Genomic DNA, 24,833 nt, shown 5'->3' with positions numbered 1-24,833 from the left:
TTAAACATTGATGTATGAGTCTGATGAATATAATTCAGTTGCAATGTGTGAGTTTAACTTGAAACAAATTAGAAAAGAGAAACTGGCTTCCTATGCATGTGTCAGGTGAAAAGATGAATCTGCATTGATTATATCATAATCTCTGTGATGATAATACATCCTTGACACAGGACTTGCTGGAGCTTGATTTTTCATAATGGGGCAGTTTGTGATTAGCTTGATGACTAATGAACATGTGGTTTATGAAATTGTCAGTCAAGCTTTGACAGGAGTGATGCAAGCTGTGTCCCAATTCAGGCGCCCATTGGATCCTTCATTGACTGGGAATGGAAGGACAGATTTCCAAGGTGTAGAACCTTTGAAATGGTACAGCCGTGCATTCTTCAAATGCAGCCTCCAAATGATACAGCCCCTGAATTGGGACACAGCAGACTCACTATTCTACACATGTTATACATCACCAAGTCCAATTTAACCCCAAAGTTCACTGGACACAGCTGCATCACTTTCCATCTCCATTGTGATTTGCCAGAGACGCTCTGTTGTCATTCCAGTCAGTGCCAGAAGCATGAGCGGATATCAAACCCGAGGCTTTTAGCTTTGCTCCCCTGTCTTCTCACTCCAGGTCCTTGTTTCCAAAAGCATCTAATGGCTAAGATGAGCCATTAATGGATCATCATTATTGTAATTGAAGACACTTAGAAAATGATTGTTAATTAATGGGTTCTTCCCACCCATTGTAGGAGGCTGAGAGCCCCTTAACAATGGTAAAGCTAAATTAATCAAAGTTGACTTTCTTAAAGTGACTGAACTATAAAGGGCAGCAAGCAGAACTTCCTCGTTTACTGCAGTGTGTGTGTGTGTGTGTGTGTGTGTTAGCCCCGGGAGGTGACTCAGTGTTGACATTAGCACATCACCTTTAACAGAAATCCAATATATTAGGACTCAGTGCAGTTTCTCTGTATGGCTGACGTGATTAGGCCTCTCTGTGAGCCACACATTGGCCTCCAGACAGCCTTGCCTCACCGTCTAATTGGATAATTTAGGTGCTGGTGTAGCAGCGCTGCATGGAAGAATGTCCTTTGCCAAGAACAGGCCACATGGATGAAAAGCAGTCTGCCAGCACAGAGGAAATATACAGTGGGGTCCACTTTTTATCAGAGCATTGAAAGTGCAAAGAGGTGGATGTAAATCCACCTTCTGTCAGCCTCCTCTGCTCCTGTTTTAACTGCTCTTTTTTTATATCTGTCTTGCACGTCCCTCACCTTCACAGAAGTGCTACCACAACACAGAAGCACCCCTTTAAATATAGATTCTCCAATTTTAACATTACAAGAATATAGAGTTCCTTAATCATGTTAATCATGGTCCTATAATCACCATTCTTTAATTTGACTTAATTTAAAACTTCCCTAACACGTCTGTAGCCAGCAGCTACAAGGTTAAGATTATTAGAATATTCATCCTCAAACAGCTGGTGAGTTGGCTGGTTAGACTGTTCGAGTTACAATGGATTAACATGCTCTGAATATAAATACAGTGGACTGTGTGCAGCCTGTAATGCCGCCTCTGTCTGTTCATATGAACTTGTAAACAAACATGACCCCTGCACACTCACCTTCACCCGCTCTCCTATAATGGTAATATAGAAATTGATTAGTCCGCAGAGGTCCGCTCCAACACTTTGGATGAACTGAGGCATCTTAACATAAACTAGACAGCAAGATTGATCTGTATATGATCCAAAGCAAGGCTGTTAGTGGCTGCAGTCTGAAAACACAAATGTGGAACCTACATAAAAACAACTCTCTCCTCTAAAAGGACCTGCAACAGTATCCTGCCCTGTACTGACTGTTTGAAGTCATGCAAGTATATGGAATGTTTCCTGTTATAAACATCAACCAACCAAAATCTGATTTTAGTTTTTTGCTTAGGTAACTGGCCTGCTTTGACCTGCAGCCCTAGAGGGCCACTCCATGCATACAGCACTCAAATCGGACATGGACAATGTCAAGTAATATTTATAATAATAATAATGAAGTGACTTTAATTATTTGGTCAAAAACATTGATAACCAAAAAGCCAAGTCTTCAACCGTTACACGAAGAGATGAAATTGACTTTTAAAAATGTTGATACCCAACCATTTCTGTGTCACTACGTTGGTTTAGCTAGAAGAGGAGATCTGTGAAACAATATTTGTTAACATCCGAGGCAAATGAGTGTTGTTGATTTAATTTTTTGTACGTGATAGTATGATTTCAAGTAAGAAATGAGGGAAATATCAATGGGATTTGGCAGATGTTTGTCGAATTGGTCAAATTTGTTTCATGATGACATGAATACAAACTAGTTCCCAGGTTTTCTGCTCTCGCAGTCACACATTTCCACCTGGTTTAACATGTGATATGGACCATGAGTCATAATCTGGCCAATGACTTGTGATCATGGACCTTTGGTTTTAATAATCATTCTCATCTGTGCCTGCACTGTGATCGGATCTCACTGTAAAAATGATTAGATAAACAGAGCTGGTGAACATTGTGTGGTATCTTCATCAACCACTATGTACATGACAATGAGATAACCAAGGACACTTTATTGTGGCCTTGTGTAATGTTACCTATGTTGTAAGAAAGTCATCAGAGCTTAGTCTCAGTAAATAGTGTTAATGATGCAGTCATTTGAGCAGATGTTGAGATTATACCCAAGCAGGATAATTAAAAGTCAAAAAGAAGACTTATGTTTTCATTACAACATGTTATGATTTGATCATGTGCCTGGAAATGTATGGACAAACAAAACGTATATAGTGTTATTATTAAACATCATAATGCCCTTTACATTCGTTGTCTGTGCAGTAAGGCTTTCAATGTATAGTCAACCTACGAGTATTGGGAAAAATGGGAAAAAGTAAATACCGGCTCTGTAATTATCTTTAAAAAAACTCACAGTGCATAATGGCAGCAGTCGGCGCATTGGTGAAATTCACAGCCACTGATGTATTGCATGCTCGATTAATCAGTAAACCAAGTTATTGTTCCCTTTGTTGAGGGGAAATATTGAAAAAGCAGCAAGCTGTGCTGCATGAATAATCATGCCACTGAGCCCTCTGAGAAGTAATTAGTGGCATTTTGATTTCAACACCAAGGATGACAAAAAAAAAACGTACGACTTTATGAAATACAAATGACTAAGTTTGATCACCATAACTTCAAATTACCATTCACTTTAGACAGAGGTAGTGTAACTGAGTGAAGCTGTGCTAGTTCTCCAAATGTTGTCGTTCCTGCATAATGGGACATTGCGGTACCGTCTCTTATCCTGCGCCACCTTTAATTTATGTAAAAACTGAATATTTAAATCTGTCATCCAATGTTATTGTGAAGGGTCACTTTCAAGGAACATCTCCAGGTCACGTACGGCGGGGGACCTGCATTTGCATGTTGTTCCCCATCTGTCTCCCCTCTCATTTCCTGTCGACTCTCTAATAAAGGCATTCAACGCTGCTGGAACTATGATGGAGATTCTTTATAATGAACTTCCACAAAGACAAATCGATTGCATTCATATGAGTGTGTCAGTATTGTCAGATGTTCTCTTGCCGTGTCAGGAAGCAGACTGATGCCAAATCGCATTAAGTTCAAGTATTTATAGTACATCAGTTAAGACGGACTGTAAACAAAACTAAGTAACACTGTCACAGTGAGTGAGGCTGAAAGAGACGTTGCTGATGGTCGTGTTATTGATTTCAGGAGATTGAAGCGTGGGGCGAGTGAAGGCCCAGGCTGCCTCACAGCTCTTATCAACGCGACAAGGACGCCTCCTCCGATAACAATTTCTCCCCCAAATATTAACTCATTAATCATAGCTGCCGTCCAAGATGGATTTTAATTTTGCATAGAACATGTCTCCCTGCAGCCCCCAACCCCCAACCTCAATATGCCAGATTAAATTCTTTGTCCTTGCTACGTTTCTGTCATTGTCTCTCCTGCTGCGTTGGGTCTCATGTTTGTGGAAGGTGGATGTCTGGGAAGTGGCCAAGGTCAACATTGTTCAAATATCATGGTAATAATTCTTGATTAAAACTGCTTAAAATTCATTAAATTGAAATGTATTATTCAAAAAAGATTTCAATAACATAGCATAAAGAAATATAGGCTGCTGGATGATAAAGGAAGTGGAAAAACTCCACGGAGGGAGCGAACTGTGTGAACGATAAATAACAGATTTCATCAGTACGACAAGAGCCATGTCATACTCATCACTCCTCTGCTGCTCGGAATTTTAGTTTTTAATATTCTTCTCAGTCACTAATGAGTTGTTGTCACGTCTACGTTGCCATTTTTAATTTTGCATTTCTGATTCTCATGAATATTGTGCTCCAGTGGAGGAGTTTCAAAATAAAAGCCCATAGTAGCAAAGGAAGGGATCGCACCGGGGTCTTTGATGTCAAATATTGGTACAGGATTTGTTGAGTTTAGTGGTTTTAAAGGGAAAAAAACCCCACTATATATTTCAAAGAATAGAAATGTGATCAGCATCTTATCCTGAATTTATCGACTTTGGATAAATATGGAAAAGGTTCTATGGTTACAGGTCAGGAAGTAAGGAGTTCTCTTACCAAATGTTGACAAAACATTTTCATAGAAATGTGGAATTAGATGGAAGATTGTGCCTTTGCTATAAAGGCCTGGTTCTTCTGCGGTTGAGGTGAATCGAGCCTCCATTCAAGAGCTTCAGGGTTTTTTGAATGTCACGTAACGCTGTAAGTAGCAATTATGTGTGAATGTGGATGTCTCAACTGTCTTGTTGAAGCCATGTGTAATCTTTTATTATTAAGGCAGGCTGTCGTCCTAAAATCTATTCAGTTACTAAATATTTATCCACTTTTCCCTCGTAATCATTTCTGTCTCTTTGTTTGGCTTGTTGTCTTGCTACAGGTCTATATGTGCCAAGCCGAACTTCTGTTAATCCCTTGACTGAGACGATGAATGTTCTGCTCTCCGTCTCTTTAACACAAGTGTATGCACCCATCTAAATGCAAATGTCCAAGCCTGCACTGCAGAAAGGCTGCAAAATGTCCCCCTCGCTTACTGCTCACGCTCTAACTGCTCACACAGTTTTCTTGTGTTAAACAAATAGGACACTTAAAAACAAGGAGCAAAATGAGAAGTGCTTTGAATCTGGCCACAGAAGCAGTAAAATTGAATATGTATATCTCTCTTTCTTCACCCTGCATGCTCACTGCCCACTCCCTCTGTCTGGCTCAGACAAGTGCGAACTGCTCTCTGTCGTACGCGTCGATGTGTGTGCGTGGGCTGGGAGAGGGAGGAAAGCTGTGAGCGACACTTTTAATTTTCCACATGCTGCATCAGTGTCGTAGCAATGATAGTGTGGGGTTAGCGTTGTCCCAGACAAGAGCTGCCAAGCTGTCCAACACACTCTGCGGCGCACTGACTTTGTCAAGATTAAAAACACTGCGGCCGGCCGTGGAACTTTCAGTGGGAACATGGTGTCTCTAAAACGCCCACATGAAGCACAGGGGACTCCCGCAAGTGCTGTTCACCACATGTGGGTTTCCCGGTGTTTATGCCATTGTTACTGGAGTAATTATATCTGCCTAGGAGGTTATGTTTGTCATTGCAGTCTGTCTATTAGCAGCATTATGCAAAACTCTTGGAACTAAGGACTATGAGGCAAGGAAGAACCCATTAACGTTTTTTCAATATTCACTGATTTGTCAGGGAATGTTTCATTGATATTGATGAAAAAAATCTATTTCTATTAAGGAGACTGAAATAGCTGATCACTGCTCATTTTTGTGCCATAAAAGAGTTCAACATGTGTCTGAGCTTACTGGCTCTTAAAGATAGAAATATTTCGCTTTATTACATTAAAGATGTTTCAAGAATCATGACAAAGAAAAATGTTGATCATTGCCATTTAATTCTATCATTTAAAAACAACAAACAATGAGTAGTGTAAATTCTCCTGTCAGGGTTGGCTGCTAATAAACTATTGCAGCAGAGGGCATCTCTCCAGTGAGGTGGAGGCTTCAGTGAATATTTTAGTCCCCTGCTTCATGTCCATCATGACTGTTCTCACTGACTTGTGTCACATTTCCATTAGACTTTTCACAACGTTTGCACCTCAGCCAAGCTTGAAAACTGGTTTGCAATATTCCAGCAGTGGCTGAGACATTTACCACTAGAAGGGATATTGTTAAAGTTAATGTTTGTTTTAAAAATGGACTGTGGGAAGCCAAGGTCTCTGTCTTCTGGGTCATCTGAGGAGCAGGAGAGCACATTTCATGGCAATCTGCCACCTAAACTTTGATATTCCCTGAGTACAAGTGGGACCTTAGTGGTATTAAAAGATTCAATGATGGAGTTACTAAATGTATTAAGTTTCATCCTCTGGGAAGGATGGATGCACTTTTCTTAAAAATCTGACCAGCAGTTTCTTCCAGTATATTGGTTTGGCCTGAGGTTTTGGTGTAGTGCAACTCCATTAGAGATTTACAAAAGGAAAGAGTGCAGCAGGGGCTGAAATATCCTGACACAGAGCTGGAACAAACTCAGAAAATGCTGGATTGCACATTTTCCATCACAATCACCACAATTAATAGTTTCATGGATCCATTTTTGAAGAGCTATAACAATCCAGTTTGCCATATTAGCAAGTTAGGGTGTGTGCATGGTCACATGTCAAATTAAGAATATCGCGGATCTTACCTTTCGCTCTCGTCCCAGGAAATACAGGTCTGGTTAGTGGTCCCCTAAAAGATGGAGCATCGAGAAAAACAAATGGTCACCACCAATCAGAACATTCCTAGTAGTAGAGCATCATATCACATAAGCATAACATTTAGAATTTCTTAAATACAACATTTTATCAGTCACTTACGTTGTACAGGTGAGAGAATTCGACAACTACCGGAGCAGAGAGGGAAGCAGGCGTGGGCTTGATAGTCACTGACAAAACCTTGGAGTTGAGGACTGTGCTGTTCCTAGAAATGAAGAAGAGAAACCTCAGCATCGTAATATGTCTTTTAAGGGCCCTATAAAAACCTGATGCTAAGGGCACAGAGTGTAGTCAAATTCAGGAGTGTACCAAGTACACTTTGTTATTGTCAAGGTCAGTTGTGCCTGGTGCACCAGCAGCACAACTGGAAACAGGGTGGAACCAGAAAGATTAAATCTTCTGAGTGGGCGTATTAGAGGTTGTAACAATCGTGGAAAGTCATATTCACGACTGTCATCCACTTGAAACTCAGAACTCATCCTGTCATGACGAGCTGGCTGTTTAGGAATCCTGTGGAGTTGTTTTCATAGGAAACATATTGTTGTCTAGAAGGTACAGAGCCTGAAAATTGGAATCTAGCTCTATATCTAGGAAAATTGCTGGCAATCAGGTAATATTAGTAAGTGAGTTATTACTGAATAGGTACGTTTGTCTGATTATTTTGCAACACTGTGGTGCTAGTTTTTTAAACAATGGATCTGTCATGAATAATTGGTGTTTGACTAGAAACTGTTAATAGAAAAGTCACCTGCTGCATTCAGATGACTGTAAAGAGATCCAGTATAGAAAAGGCCATTAAAAACACATCCTATTAACTGTCATTGATTAAACACCGCTGGTAAGAATCACTGATTACTTTTTATTTTGTCAGTCATTACTCTTTAACCAGCCCAGCAAGCAACCATCAGTCCATGCACACACGAGGCCTGGCTGCCATGCGAGGACTGCCTGGTGCTCGCTGGGCTGGTTGACGCTTTGCAATCTGTGCTGGATGTGCTGAAAAGGTTCCTCTCTAGTGAAGATGCAGCCGCCTGTGATTCCACCATCTCCAGGCTAAATGGATTATATCTGTTGTCTACCCACACCCTAGCAAGTCAGCAACAACCAGGGGTCTGATGTTGCACTGCTCCATTCTCCACCTGCGCCACCTCCCCCTTCTAAACTCTGCATGGGGAACATTACATTAAGGCGTTTAATGTGTCTGACCCCTTCAGCCAAATGCTGCAGGGTGCCTACCCGGATGACGCTGATAGGAATCAACCTGCTCTCATCAAAAAGAGTGCTGTGGTTAAAGTTGGTGATGTTTCAGCTCATTTGGGAACCGAGGTATAAAGGGAACAGTTTTGTTCACATACTCAGTCTCTACGAGCACTCAAACTCAACATTCTCCTGTCTGGCTCAGAATTTCAGCCCCATATATATTCTGGACTCTTGGTTATGTAGACTACCAGTCAAGAATTCGATAACGCCTCCATTTACCATCTGTTATTTAAAATTACATAATTCGATATGAATCCTTTAGTCACGGGTTGTCTGTGGTTTGTTCTGTGCTCTCACATCCTTTACACCAACTCTATTGGCCACTTTCACAAGGCTTTCACAACTGCATCTAAAAATTATGATAACAAAAAAAATATGTCTACAGACAAGCTATTGGATGAAAGTGACATATTTGACAAAAACCAGGAAAGTTAAATGGACTCATAAGCACGCCTTGTCTAAATAACACCAGAGAAATAAAGAGAACGTGCAGACAAGCAGAACATAAATGCTAAAAAGAAAGACTGTTCCACATATCATGAAGCAGTAAAAGATGGCAGGTCCTCATATTTCTCCAACATCCCTGTAACAAACCAAAAAAAGCTGCCATGACCCTTGATTTTAATCGCTATTGACCCATCTTCAAATTACCATTTCTATCAAAAGTTTTAGAGACGATTAGAGTCGAGTAAGCTTTATGAATAATCATTAAATCCTATAAAATTTTTCATCAGATTTCCACTAACATCATAGCTCTGGAACTGCCCTCATAAAAGTTCCTAATCTTTTATTTTTTGTCTTTAATTCTTTTAAATCTCAGCTCCGCTCAGATGCTCACTCTATTCAGATTGACTGGATCAAATAATACTTTGCAAACATGTTGTGGTCCATTCTTGGCCCCTTCCTCTTCTGTATATGTTCCTGCTGTCAGATATAATACGCATATTATTTAATACCATGGATATCAAAGAAAGAATCAGGAATATCAGTTTGGTCCTGCAAAGTAAAAACAGACTTTACAAAAACATCTCGGCTTCCCGTCTGCAAATGCAAAAACTGCAACCTGAAATCTGGCTGTAATATTTGACAGCAGCCCCGTGTTGGGAAGCCAGTTCCAGGAGTCACCGAGTCATGTTTTTAAATCAACCGAGGAGCATCTCAAAGATCAGGTGTTCACACACAGTCACGCTGTCTCACTTCAAGTTCTGTAATTCAAAGTTGAGTCGAAAAAACCAACGTAGGCCCTTCAGCTTGTACAAAACATCTTCTTTGCTTTTAACGAATACTAGAAGAAAATATAATTTCACCCCTGTTTGAGCCTCTCTTTGATTTTAGAATATACTTTACTGACTCCCTCAAAAATAACTTAATGGACTTTGCTCCAGTTATAGTGCTGACTTATTTCTCTTGAATATACCCCAGCACTGCCTCAGCTCTTCTGTCTGACTTAAGATGACCGGACCTTTGCAGTCAAGGCCCCTCAGCTCTGAAACTCCCTGTCTGAGGATTTGTAGAATCAGTGACATCTCTTTTTATTTCTTTGTTTACTTAGCACCCTGTTTTTTTAATAGTTTATTTTGCTAATATTTTAGTGCTTGGTTTATTGTTTTAGTTTATGAAAGTGTTTTGGTTTTGTTTATTAATTCTGTTGAAAACCAGGTGAAGTACTTTATAACTTTGTTTTTACTACTATTATGAAGCTAGCAGCTCTGGGGTTTTGTATTTTGTGTACCACATTGCCTGGAGCTTTGAGTTAAATGCTCACAATAAACATCAGCCCACAATCACAGTTCATGTTCAGATGGCAAAGTCTTTGCAAAATTCGCCTAAGTTTGCTAATGAGCAATATCCCGATGTATTGGATGATGATTTTCAATTTTAAACTGATGATGCTGCAGGATCATCATACAAAATACAACTGCTAATGTGTGCTCCACATTACCGATCTGTTTAGTAGATGGAGAATCACCAGTATTATCATGATTCCCTCTTGGGGGATCTCAGTGTTAATTTTCATTGCTATCCATCAAACAGCTGAGAGAACATTTCATTTTAAGTAAAAACTGTTAAACACACGGGAGACACAGGAGGTTTAAATACATAATGGGATGAACTATGATTGAGGTATTTTAAAGCTAAAGTATAATCTTTGAATTGGTTGTGGTGCTGGATGAAATGTCAGAAATCATAAATTTGTCGCTGTGACTCATCCTTTGGGAAACATGAATGGCTGTAACAAATTTTATCACAATCAATGCAATAGTCATGAAGCCATTGCAGTCAAAACCAAACATGTCAACTTCATGGTTCAACTACAGGAGAACCACTATAAGATTTGCCCAACTGGGACCACGAATACAAGAAATTCACTGCAACTCATCCACTAACTGTGAGCTGCAAGTGGAGAACCAAAATGGCGGACCATGTGGTCCAAAATTGCGAATAAATTCTGAATATTAGGCTGAGGAATACCCTGAGTGAAAACTGTGACATCCATCGAAATACTATCAAAGGCAACAGGTCCCGTAAGCTTTTAAAAGGCGTGTTGACATTTTAGACATTTTCTAGTCTAGAAAAGGTCACACAGCTGCCACACAATACTAAAGCATTTCATCAAATCCACTTTGAACAGTGAAAGGCTATGTTGTGTCTGGTGGGATCAAAACCACATAAGCCATCATTGCTAAGCAAAACATGCAACAGTTTGCTGACTCAGCCGTGTCTGGTTGCCAGAATCAGAGCAAACATACATATAATCCTAACTGCTAAGTGAACCCCAAAGAGTCTAAGGATTTTTCTGAAGTGGTCCACATTTTATTTCAATACCTATATCTTATACCATTTATGTGCCTTTTTATTTTACATTTGTCCTTGCTGCTTAGTATGTATTGCAATTTCTGCATTTTATAGGTACTATCAATCATGTGGAAAGAGACAATCAGTAAAAAGTGAATTGCTACTGGAAGTACTGACACCGAAAGCTTCCAGTCAGCCCAACATGTTCAACAGCCCATGCTCCGGTTTCCAGCTCCTCTCATCATCACCATATCCTCTATGCACAATCACACCCTCACCATTCCAAAACACAATCAGTCAACTTAAACTTTTGTGTCATCTAGTCTCTTGCCTCAAACTCATCTCATTTTCCTTGAGACGGGACTCAAATGCAGAAAAAGAGATGAGACAAGGATGTAAAGGAAAGAGACCCCCCCCAAAAAAAATAAGAAAAAAGAAAGAAAGAAGAAAAATGAGCGGCAGCGATCAAGAGATTCTGAACTAAGTGGGAGGACTGGAGCGAGAGAGAGAGGCTCTGCCACATTTCCCTGTTCCCATATGCCACCACTTCATTATGTGCTTTAACAACATTATCATAACACAGAGCTTCTCACCACAGCCGTGGATAACAGACTGTTTCTCACAGCGGCCTGCATTCATTCTGTATAAACATACACACATAGGCACATAAATATATATAATTACACAGGGCTGCACGTACACTGCTCTGTTGAAATAAATGTTGATCATCAGGACAGCAACAGCAGCAAGTTGTGCGAAGAAATCCCTTTACTCACGGAGATAAAAGACATACACGGGGCCACCCACCAACAGTGCCGCTGTTTCTGCATCTAATCCTTGTTTCCATTTAGCTGCAAACATTCACTGCAGCGCTGATGTAAAATGGCCAGACTGGGCTGTGACGATCCATTAAAACCCTCTGTGTACTAGATCCTGACGCACGGTTCAACGCTTTCAGCAACAAGTGCCTACATTTCAATTCGAAGCTGGTTCAATAAAGGGATTTGTAAACATTGCGATTTTACATAATCATTGTTGTCAACTGATCTATGTGACTGAAACTCTTTCTACTTATTTGATGTTTTTTGTCTTTTAAATATCACAAAAGTTGTTATTGTTACAGTAACTTGGAGTAATTTCATGGTCATGGTCTTTTGATAGTTTTCTAAAATAACAATGGATACAATAAATTTAAACGATGATAAATTGAACCTGATCGATCCCTTTTTTCCTATTCTATCTTTGCCTCATGCAGTCTTTTCTTTCCTTAAGTGTCTTTTCTTTAGTAGCATACCACGTGGGCGTGTACCCCTTGAGGAGCAGTTCACTATCTTAAGGTTTATAAGGAGGTTCATCAATCTATGGGTCAGTATGGTTGGTTTCTTTGGGTTTATGAATGACCATTCTATCTGTGAACTCCAAATACTGCACTACGTTTGTATGCCCCCACCAACCAGTGCAGTTTCTGTCAACATAAGGTCAGATTTCAGTGGTTGGAGGTCACTGTGACCTTTGACCTTCAACCACTGAAATCTAATCACTTTATCTTTGAGTCCAAGTTGTTTTACCAAACTTGAAGAAATGTCCTCAAGGCATTCTTGAGACATCACGTTCAAGAGACGAATGGATGATTGAACAGATGGACGGGCGAATGGACAGACAACCCGGCACTGAGGCATGAAAATGTGAAATCTATGTTGTTCAGCTTGATCTTTACCATGATCTGTGCCTGACGCTGTAGTCTGCGTAATTCCTTAACCCTACTGGACCTTCACCGAAGCTGCCGCAGATGAAAACGCACTAATGATAATGACCGTATTTGTTATGAGAATATAATAGCACTGAAACTTTTTAAACAGGCTGTTTTGGTTGTTATTGTGTTCATACATCTACCTGTCTGTCTCTACCTGTCTGCTTCTCAAGTCTTTTGGCCCTTACTTGTTCTCAATCATGGCACATCAACAATAAGATAGAGCTGAGTTTGTGAGAGGAATCTGCATGAGTTCAGCATCTGATTCACTCAGACAGTGGCTCATTACACAGTCAGCTCCTGGACTGCACGTGGTACGGAACCTTCAAGACGTACCTTCCTCTGAAGGACAGGTCATAGGTCACTTCAGAGAGGGAGCGAGACAGAGACAGGGACAGAGCAGGTGTTGATGTGGATCTTGAGGTAAATGCTCTTGCCTAAATGTTTTGACTTAACAAAGAAAGTCTAGTTGTACACTAATGATTTGATATCACTGATGGTCAATTAAGCTCAAATCCAGATTCAATGAACACACACCACAATCACATACTATGTTCATTAATAACACAAATATATTACTTCATGTAAATATATTTCTGCCAATTACTTTCTGTTAATGCCTCCATTTCAGAGGTGCGCAATTTCCCGTGCAAAATTGACAGTTGCAAGTAGCTAGACCTTAGTTAACTCAGCACAATGCAAAATCATTCCGTTCACATGTCTCCTATTATTTGCATGACACTCCTATGATTGTGCAATTAAGACTGACACATACACTGCTGACCCTTACACAAACGTATTTCATGGTACTCTGTCCAATTAATGTTCTTTCAGTCTGGACCGAAATTGGTGGACTGAACAACACCCATAGCGCACAGCAGCTAACATGGCGACCCCCATTAGGACATATTGAGACTGTAAAACTAAATTAATCTGACCATATCATACAGCACAGCCCCATACAGATGTGGAAAGGGTTCCACAAAACACTGGACCATTGTCGAAAAGTACAGTTCGGTGTATTTCAAGTGACCACTGAAGTAAAAATGCTTCAATGACCCTAAATCAAGATCCACTCTGGAGGAGTGAACCGATGAAGACCATGAAGTGCAGCTGAAAGCTCCATTAAAAAGCTGGTAGGTAGACCTTAATGTTTTCTTTTATTAAAGCTGTACAATTAAGTATATTTAGCACTATTTCTTTTAAATTTTACAAATGACATCTTATATTCTATTGATCAGCAACAAAATGATAAATCCACTCTGTTAGATTTACCGAAAATACTCCTTTGCTATGACTTATAGTTTGGTTACATTCGTGTTAGCTCTATTATCACATTCCCAGTCTGTGAGCCTGGGTTCACAATCAATCATTCAGTTGAGGTTGCAAAGCAGTCAGCAGTCTTACCTCTGCAGAGTCAGAATACTGCCAAGGTTTCTGTACAGAACGATGCCGGTTACAAATGTCGAGGAGTCGTCTGTATCTGCAGAAGGGAAGAAACAGAGGTACACACACTGAGCACAGATGTCAAAGTCAGGAAAGACAGGAGTGTGTGTGTGTGGAGACCGAATGGTTCAGTGTCTGTGAGTAGAGCGGCCTGCTATACAGGAGAATGCAGGTCAGCCATGCTGCCTCCACTCCTCCCGCCCCTAGAGCTGCAGAGCTCTTTACACTGGAGCTGGCCTACATGACTAGTCAGCTATAAACACTGTCTCTCACACTGCTTTAAAGTCACACACACACACACACACACACAACTGCACACTCACAACTTCATTCAGGCAGGCACTGACAGTAACACAGACAGATATCAAAAGTTAAAAGCAAAGACTTGCTTTTTGAACACATACACACACAGACACACACACCATAACCATCCGTGCATACACACAGCATTGTTTATCTTTTTCTATCTGATATGACACTGCTAATTTCCATAATAATGTCAGATAGAGGCAGCAGAGCCTGACACTGTCCTCACCCTGGGGAAAAAAAAGAGCAATGTTGACAAAATTTCACTTCGGCAGTGAAGCAGTAAAGAAACACGAGCCTGGCTGAAAAGTGTCTGAGCATCTACACTGAAGTGCTCGTCAAACTATGGTCCAACATCCTCCCAATTTTTTTCTTTTGTATCTTGTCGTACGAGCCCTGACATCTCATGGCTTTTTCACACCATTTGTGTATATATATATATATATATAATTAGCCTGTGTTTTTGTCTGGTTGATTAATCAATCTTACTAATCAAGCCCACAATTTTCTAAAACCCCTAATTAACCTTATTAAATGTAAAATCCTAATGATTTCAGTTTTGGTTGATCACCAGTGGTTGCCAGTGGAAACAGTAAGTGCATTTAGGAAGCACAGGTCTCAGTCCTATTTCTCCTTGACACCATATTTGTATCAACGTAGCCAAACATCATAGGGTTTCCATCCACATAGAGACAAAGTAAACCCATAAATGATGTTCCGGGAGGAAGAAAACCTCATTTAAAAGCCCTCTCTTTTGTAGATGTGCCAATATTTATAATCATTCTGCTCAAGATAAAGCCTTGGATCAGAGCTTTTCTCAAAATCTTGCTATGCATTTCATGTCATGTGATTACATGAAGGTTTTTGAAAAAACCCTATAATATTAGTGTTGATTTAACATTCATGGTTAAAGCAGGGATATTCACCATCTTGTCCTACATTCTACAAAATGACAAACACTATTTCCCATAATCCCTTGACTGTTGTGGGCTGGACATTGGGGCCTGACAAGGCAAATCCATGTCTGTAATAACTGCAGGACAGAGAGGACTGAACAATGTAGATGATTTTAGACAGTAACAGAGATTACAACTGAAGAGTAGGAAAAACATGACTCCAGAAGAGCGTTGGTGAGTTTTATGGATATGGACAAAACCAAGTTATGATGGGATAAGTTGGGAGCTGTATTTTTTTTTCTTTCTGTGCTTACATAGTTGTTATTCTAATTCACTACATAATCTGCATTCTTTGTGATGTGTGGCATAATGTCCAGAATGTGCATGCATCATGTTCTGTGAATCCCTTGTGGTTGTGTAGGCTCTACTACAGTCCACCAGTATCAGTGATAGGTTCTGCAACAAAAGGCAGTTACAGAATGGTGATACAATGACGGTTTAATGATGAAAAAATTATCCAATCAATTGGATGTCCCCTTTTATGTCCCCAAAGACATAAAAGGCAACAAGAAATCCAGTAAAAGACAAATACACTGCTCTGGATGGAATTGAAACTGCAACTCAGTAAACATCGTCCCCACATGTTGGACCTGTGAAGACGTGCAGTTGACACAGTGTAAAAGTAGTTCTCCACCACTGTCTGACTCAACACTGTGCTGACATTGTGCAACCCAGATTCACATTTTAAGTTTGCAGTATTTGCCTGGGGGCCTTACCCTCGGGTCAGCTAACAATGAGGCTGCCATAGTTACCTGAGTGACACCTGAGCTCATACACATTGACCCAGTTTGGAAGCCCTCCACTGAAGCGGTGATAAGCCAATCATAGAACCTACGTAACTGAGAGTAGGACATCTATTGGATGGTATTGATCCATGCACGTGGCTACAGCTGCAGTCAGGGGACAACAATGTTCCAGTACGGGAATACATTTGTCAAAATTTGACTGCTGGGATAGATAGAGGCACATGCAGGCCTGGGGCGAGGAGAGGCCTTCTCTTTTCGGGCTAAAGTGTCAAAGGCAAAAAAAAAAAAAAAAAAACATCTGCGGGGCCATCTGAAGACATCCAGCTCTTCTGCTCCAGCACACCACATGGCTGCCTGAGAGTATGCAGCAGTGTGCCAGGCAGCAGGCAGAGGCTGTAGCTCCCAGGCAACAGCTGAGCTCCCATGGGCATCGGGGGGCAACCAAGGAGGATATGTGCATGTGTGTATGTGTGTGTGTGAGGGTGATGAAGTATTATGTATCCTGTTCATCAACCCTTTGGCTGGCCCATCCAATATGCTCAGCCAGATTCAGTCTGTGCCCAATCACAGTAGCCTGCAGGGACTTTAACCAGTGACTCAATAACTTATGTCTGTGTGCGAGAGCTGAAACCGTTAGTAGCCAAGTTTCCGTCTATATAGATTAGTTTTTACAATGTATGTGCTGATGATTTGTTTGCATATGTTGGGGTGTGAGTATTAATTTTAGTCATGCAGAAGATTTCCCTACTCACATTGCTTCAAATGTAAACTGAAAAGACACAAGCATGAACTCCGGAACTCATTATGGCTCAGTCTAATTCCTGCTTCTGTCCCGGCACTCTACCTGCACATTGTGTGCACATTGAGAGCACTCTTCAACCAGTTAACAGTGGGAGCAAGTGGACTAGAAAACTCACTTTAGCAGAGAGTGTGCACTTGCACTTACCCAATATTACCCCATTACCTCTTAACAGAAGCACACATTAAGAGCGAAGTAAACATCATACAAATTTAACGTCCATCTTGCTGCTTTGTCAGGTCTGATTCTGTTCATGAACATGAAGCTTTGCTGTATTTTGCTCAAGTTAAAGCTAAAAATGAGGAAAATATCCCTTTGTTTCTAATTTCATTTTATTTGTATTATTACTTGTGAAATGTGAGATTAAGTTTTCTGTTATCATTTGAAGGGACATTCTTTGTTATGTGCTAGCACACGATGTAATGCGACATCTGGGTGAGACAGATGTTGAGTGGCTTTCAAAAGAAAAAACACATTCTTATTTAATTAACAACACTAGTAATGTTAGAGTCTTGTTGTGTATAGTAGCTAATGTTATCTACACAGCAGCATCAGTTAAATGTGGGCGCACATTAGCTCACATTTAGTTAAAATTCCCTGGAGCAAGAACTAAAGATTTTGAGTTCTGAGATCAGTCAGTCTGAGCTGAGAACACACAGAAGCTGTGTCCTAGCTCAGCGTCTGCATCATTCACATCCAGTCTTTAGAGACTGCAAAGGCCAAAGATGTTCTCGTGTACGGAGGATTTCCTGTTTGCATCACCAGCTTATCCCACCCATACTGTTGCATCTTTAGCTACTTTGAGCTGCTGCACTTACTGGAGCTCTGCTGCCCACTGTCATTGTCAACATTGTCAGGGGTACACAATGCATTCTGGGATAGGTTATCCTGAAAAGGATCTTCCCACAGGATCCTTTGTTGCTCGATAATGGAAGGAAACATTTGTCGGCCACGTTTATTTGCACTGCTGTGACGCCATCAGTCTTCAAATGCAGCCTCTAAGGGATGCAGCCCCTGAAATGGGTCAGCTTTAGATTGCTAGCAAGCTATAGCCTACATCTGTACAGATGTTACCTTGGCTGTGGATGAATAACCACTGATTAAACCAGTGACTGAAAAAAGCTTTACACAACATTTTAGCTCATTATAGATACCAGTAAGACAACAAACAGACACATCATATAAGATATGTGAGTTGTTACCTGCTTGTGGTCTGATTCAGCTCTCAGGCAAGTCATCTAATGATGATGTCATACAGCAAATTACTTTAAAAAGGGTCAGTGGTCAAGTGTGCCTGATTTGTTGTTAAGGGGCTAATATTTGCACCAGTATGGTTATGGTTTAGATTTTTTATTGCTATTTTAACCATAATTGTAGGTGATTGTGGTTGTTTGCACAGTGTAAAGTGGAAGCAAATCAAATTCTGCTTGTACAAAACACGTATTTACTAATGCACAAAATACATTGTCTCCGTTGTTATGGAGGCCACCGCTTCTACTTTTCATTTGAAAGGAACGGCTTATTTCAGAACATTTCCAGAGATGTGAAAAAGGGCGATCCATCAGTGTAAACAAGACATCACAGAGGCTTTTTAATCTGTGTGAGCAGGTCCAGGCTGTGTGCATAAAGAGGGCTGGCTGCTGGTGTGACATTACCACCGTGGAGACCTATCTCCCAGCTGGGGAGGAAATTGTTTCTAATTGCTCCTGATTGGCTCCTGTTGACTCCTGATTAGGAGTGACAGCCTCATTAGCATGCGAGCAGTACACGGCTCTCTTTAATGGTGGAAAACATCCCGGCTGACAAATAACCCCACTGCTTCTTAAGAACTGTGGTCGTGGCACCTGCCTGCCGACAGCGGTGAGGCTCGGCTGGTGCCATTTTTCATGTTTACAACTGGTGATGCACACATTTGCCTCCCAAACCATTACAATGATGAGGGAAAAGTCCCAGATTGTATTAAGTATGAATGTTTCCTATTTGTTCAACATTACTGAGGAATAGCAAATAAAATAGCCAAATATAAGGCGGCCACAGCACTAATCAGCGGTTTTCAGACATGAATTCAGGGGCATGTCGGCACAATTGGGTCCAGACTTTCACACACGAACAATGCAGCAGGAGATTTTCCACTCCGACACATTCACAACAACACAGAAAGGAGGGAGGACACTATGTTTAAATTCCACTGCAGAGATCCTGTGTTTTTGTTGACAGCACATCGACACTGGTGTCAGCGCTTATCACCTCAAACTGTCTACGTCGGCTTCTTCTACATGTATGGCACCGCTTTTTCAACCAGAGAGATATGTGGTCTTTGGCTCTTTCCTGCTGTGTTCTCACATCGGCTCATTCAGACAATCCACAGGGTTTTTACTTGGGGGGCTGGCAGGAAAAACCTGGAGTCCAGAGCGAGTCTCTCACTCTGAAATTTTGCGTGTGAATGTCAGGGGATTATCCGGAGTTCAGAGCATGTCTGAAAGCAGCTGTAGTAAAATATAGTAATGAGCCCTGTCTCCATCAGTACATTCATGAAGTCATTATGCACCGAGCCACCAGCCTCCTCGGTCGAGCCTCCACTCATATCACACTGCTGTCATTTGAACGGAGCTGCCCGGTATTATCAGATCTCTTCAGGGAACAACCAAAGCACAAAAGCTACGTTGTCAGCTCTACTGATGTGTAGCGTGGCTTTCAGATAGACTCCTGAGGTTTCAGCCCTCACTCCAGTGCAAATGAATACATATGGAATTTGAGTGCGGTGCTCAAAGAAGTGAGGATGGACTGGAAAAGACATCCTGAGTTTAATGACGCTGCATTGTAATGTTCAGTGGTGATTAATTAATCAAGTCTAAAATCTTGAAAACAAACAGTAGAGCTAATCAGATGTGACTAAAGGCAGAAATGTATTAATTTAAGTTATTTAGCCTCAATTAACAATGTGTTGAAATTGAGGAAAGCAGCCAATCCTCACATTTAAACTTTCACAAGCACATTATGGCTCTTTTATCATTGTTTAATCAAGGACTGCAGAGTTGTATTATTCCTCATGTCTATAAACAAATAAGTATGTAAATGCTAGTGTTTGGGATTCAGGGCCATCAAGTTGTTATGGCAGATGGGCTTTGTATTAACATTTCATGAAACTTATTCTGGCCTTATTGAAGACAACGTGCCTCTTTTGTTGTACAGCTGCTGAACAGCGGGTGACGTTAAATCATTTTGTTATCCTGCATGTTTTATTTGCAACATCAGATTAAAACATGTCTGTGTGGGCTTGTCTAAGCTGATTGCGTTGCTTTGCAGATCAATGGTTGTAAACACTGTTGTATTCTTAGGCCTGGTGCAAACTAGAGGATTTTCCACTCTTGACTGATTTTTAAAACATGAGAGACCAAAGACATAATGACAGATTTAACCGTTTTTTATCTTATAATTGTCACAACACTAACACTAGGCGTTTCGGCCGGAACGTCAGACCACACCCTTGCCTATTGTAGGAAACAATTTCACAGTGGGGATTACAGAGACTTGGGATCTCACAGAAACGTGCGTGTTTCTTCTTCTTCCTAAATGGCAGTTGAAAAAACAACCCTTCGGTGCATGACTGCTGCCTTCTGAACTGGAGTGTGGAGAACAAGCGTGTGTTGTGTGTGACTTCAGAAAAAAACAAACATGGAGGACAACCGACGTCCTGTGTTCTGTTATGAAGCGAAAAACACGAAAAGAGGGGAAAAAATGTGGATGAAATCAAGGCTTAGAAGGCGGAGTTGGCTTAAACATTTTGCAGCACTAGCTGGAGGTGAGTTGTATTGTTGTTTTAGTCATAGGTGTAAAAATACACAACATCCTGTTGGTGACGCTTACTGGTCAGCTCGGTCTCATTGGCTAGTATGTGTTTCGGTCTGAGCCCATTATCGTATATAATAAATGTTTTATAATCAGCCTGCTTATCCTCTACTGTGCAGCAGCCCTGTGTTAAGCTCTCACCTGGCTTTCCAGTGGACAGGATGTTTTTGGAGATGGTGACTCTGTCCTCAGAGCTGCGGGCCCAGTCCACCATGCCCCTCCAGCCCTTCATTGGGAAGTTGATGTCTGCATGGCCCGCCACTGGACGCTTGTGGATGCTCAAAACTGCGACAGAAAACAAAAGAAACTCCTTAATACATTACAGTTAACATCACTGCTCATCAAGCACTTTATTCGGAATGCCTGTAAATATGCAACTATTCATGCAAATTACCAGCAGTGCAAAAAATCAAACAGGTGTTCAGTTAATGGAGCGACTCTTGCGAGCTAGTTCAGGCAGGCTCACTCTCCACAGACCTCTATAATACACACTATCCCAATTTGGCGACCTGTTTAAGCTGCAAAGATTTCCTGTCTCACTTTGCTTGTCAATGCCTCTGCTGCCCTGCGTTAGTTTTGCTGCCTGTTGATCCACCTCCTCCACCACCCCAGCATCCACCTGTGTGATGTGGGGCTCAAGATATTTGCTCATCACTCCACATTGTAATAGTGCAGTCTTGACTGGGGAAGTGATGAAGTCGGAGGCACGACGCCAAACTCTGACTATGTTCTGCTGCTGCAATAAAAGTTTCAAATGAGAGTTGTCCGACTGAAATGTCCTCCTCATCATCATTAATGGAGAAGAGTGGTGATCTGTGACTGTGGCAGATTGTTGATGCCTTTTGGTTTGAGGGTTTCTGAGAAATCTGAGGCTGCAGTGGCCACAGGGTCACCAACACTGGGCAGTTGAAGACTGGATCTCTGCTCTGGCTGCAGATGGTGAGGTCGGAATGTGGCACCAACAGCATGAATCCATGAAGCCAGCACTGCCAGTAACAGACCGGGCTGGTGGTGTTGGTGTAATAGTAGGGGAGGAGGGAAATGTTTCCTTGCCATGCTTTGGGCCCCTTCAAACAATGATGGTTTGAATGAATGTCACTGTCTATCTGAATATGGCTGCTGATGATGTTCATCACTTTATAGCCACAGTTTACCATTTTCTAAATCCAGCAGGATAATGCTGACAAAGTAAAAAACTAGTTTCATGAATATGTGACTTCAGTGAATATATCAATGTCCCCTTTCACCAGATTCTTGATTGGGCTCTAACTCACCCATTGTTCACTTACTGGAAAGCACAATCCCTCAATTGTTCGTGGCACCAAATCACTACAGACTATTCATTTAAACCAATAAATACACAGATGTCTTACATTTAACCACAGTGTGATTTGATGGAAAGAAAAATGTTTACAGGGAAGTATAGGGTAAACCACTGCAGCAGCTTCAGTCATTTCCACAACTTTTCAAATAGGTTGGTTGGATCCTCCCTGTCGTGTGAGCTTACTCATGCACTCGACATAGTTTGTAATGGGGTGTAAATATGGACGAACGTGAAATGAGACATGCTGCCGATCTGAATCCAGTAGAATGCCTTTGGGATGTAGTAGAGGGGGAAATTGGCAGCGTGAAATGTGCAGCTGACAAATGTGCAGCAGGGCTGTGATGCAGTCGTGTCAACATGGAGCAGGAATGTGTCCAACATGTTCTGGAATTCATGAAGAGCCGAGGCTGTTTGCAGAGAAAAGGCTCTTTAACACACATTAGTAGGATTAGTATGGCGTACCTAATAAAGCACTTGTTAAGTGTACGTAATGATCATGTTATATCTATTTACATAGCTACAAGCTACAATGCACAATTACATAAACATGAATATTTAACTCTTACATGTAAGTGTGACAGATTTAGTCATGCAGGCTCGTTTTTCTATGCAGCCTCTTGTTATGTAATTTATTTGCTAAATACGAGTGAGGTTTAGATATTAAAATCTGTAACCAAGTGTATTGTTTATGTTTTTCTTATCTGAAATGAGGATTAGTGCCAAAAGCCCTGAGAACACATTTGTGGTTTTGGCCTCTTTAAATGGAATTGCACCCCAGCCCGTCCACTCCGCTCTGCATCGGCCAATCGGCTTGCTGCTCCCTCTCTGCGAGGGACACCTAGCCACTCAACAAAATCACGACTGTTTGCTGTCCTGGCTCCCAAATGGTGGAACGAGCTCCCCATTGACATCAGGACAGCAGAAAGTCTACATATGTCCCGCTGCAGGCTAAAGACACATCTCTTCTGACTATACCCAATATCTAATAAACCACAGTCAATTCTGTTGTTTATATAAAAAAAATAAAATAAGTGTAGTTGCACATATATATTGTTTAGTATATTTGTTAAGTTCAGTTGCACATATGTCACTGACATGTAGCACTTGTGGTTTGGCTTCTTTGAAGCTCATGTACTTACATGATTCTTGTTGTTCTGGGTTTGAACCCTCACGGTTGAATGCACTTATTGTAGGTCGCTTTGGATAAAAGCGTCAGCTAAATGACATGTGATGTAATGTAATGCAATTAAACCTGACTAGACTTAACCTATGGTCCTTTAGATGAACTCATATGGAAGGCAACTTTCCGAGTAAAGCAGTGCAGCATACTTTTATCTCAAATGTGTACCTCGTATAACGTCAGCATGCTCAAATTAACCTACTAGGTGGCCCCGCTGCAAAGATGAGCTGCTGGGCCCCTATTAACCTCGAGCAGTAGTGGGACTAAACAGGGATATGCAGACTATGTGTGCAAAATGGAAATAATAAAGGTCTGAAAGCTCTTTAACACAGGACCTCAAAGTCAGGCAATGACGCAGGTTGACTTTCTGCTTCGAGAGCCCATACACCAATACAGAACTTAAAGTTTCTTTTCTTTCTAACTGTGCTATACTTCCAGTATCAGTGCAGTTTTAATCATGTTGTCATTGCACACACAATCTGTATTTATTATTAGAGTAGTTTTATATTAGTACTATTGCTTCTTATTTTTACAATCACTAACATGTATTAGTTTCCCAATATGGGAATAATAATGGATCTTTCTTTCTTTGTTTCTTTCTGTCCACTTCGAAGAGTTCAGTTCGGGTGATTTCCCACCTCCTATGTAACTTGACTATTTGATGAGTTTGGAGGAAGAAACTCTGATCAGACTATATGTTGGCAGATGGATGAGCGCTTCTGTGCGTGGCGCTGCTGATGTTTGAGGTGTGGGAGGAGCGAGGAGGTCAGATACGCCAGAGGAGGTACGCTGTTGGTGTGGGCGGCTATTTGGCACCAGACAGCGAGGTGGCAGCGCTATAAACAGGACCTCTCAGCTGGCCTCAATTCCCACATATTCTCTCTTGACTCAACTCAAACTCTGCCTTGTTTTTATCTGGAGGTCATAGACAGCAGCAGAGGCGCTGTGATGACTACAATACATTGATTTCCCCTGTTTGAGGAAAAACACAGCATTTACAGTTCCTAGGCAGTGGAGGGAGGCAGTAAGTTGTTTTGAATGTGGATTTAGAATCCCGAGAGACACATCTAAAGACCTGCTGCCCTGGAGGAGGACAATATTCACCATGGGTTGTTCTGTTGATGTAAATACAAGGGAACAGAAACAGAATGCAGCAGAGAGAGAGATTATGCATCAATATATTATCATTCAGAATTTGTCGATAGAGAGGATTTTCAAATTCCCCAAAAAATAAAACATATACCAATAAGAGTCAGTCAAGGTCATGAGTTCAGACTCCCGTGGTTTACTTGGCTGGGCTTGCTGGTGTAACAATTATTAGTGATAATGAATTTTAGGGTATAGTCACATTAGCTATATAATTAAAAGGATCTACTGTATTTCTAACCTGAAAAAGGCATAGCAAATATATAGTAAGTATTTTATTTATTTAATGAATCTGTATTTGTTCACGTTGTTTATTGAAAAATGTCTCTAGGTGGGTATTGTCCTCTGCGCACAGATAAATTGAATTGTCTTCCATGCACAATTACAAATGACTGTAGATGGATGTGCTCTCATTGTTCGATAGCACAGGCAAACGGTAACGCTGTCGATTCGATAATATGCAACATGA

At 41.0% G+C, this 24,833-nt stretch overlaps 1 protein-coding gene across 8 annotated transcripts in view; it reads right to left on the bottom strand.

Moving 5' to 3' along the window:
* adgrb1a (adhesion G protein-coupled receptor B1a) overlaps window positions 1-24,833 on the bottom strand; it is a 157,533-nt gene that overhangs the window by 39,945 nt on the left and 92,755 nt on the right. For all 8 annotated transcript variants that reach the window (XM_034610911.1, XM_034610908.1, XM_034610914.1 and 5 more), the window contains 4 exons: window positions 20,856-20,999; window positions 14,020-14,095; window positions 6,909-7,011; window positions 6,737-6,780 (listed from right to left, as the gene is read on the bottom strand). In XM_034610911.1, coding sequence (XP_034466802.1) covers window positions 6,737-6,780; window positions 6,909-7,011; window positions 14,020-14,095; window positions 20,856-20,999 — 367 coding nt within the window. The remainder of the gene's footprint in view (window positions 1-6,736; window positions 6,781-6,908; window positions 7,012-14,019; window positions 14,096-20,855; window positions 21,000-24,833) is intronic.

The sequence above is a fragment of the Hippoglossus hippoglossus genome, chromosome 16 (genome assembly GCF_009819705.1).
Source record: "Hippoglossus hippoglossus isolate fHipHip1 chromosome 16, fHipHip1.pri, whole genome shotgun sequence".
NCBI lineage: Eukaryota > Metazoa > Chordata > Actinopteri > Pleuronectiformes > Pleuronectidae > Hippoglossus > Hippoglossus hippoglossus.
This window is presented reverse-complemented; position numbering and strand designations above follow the sequence as displayed.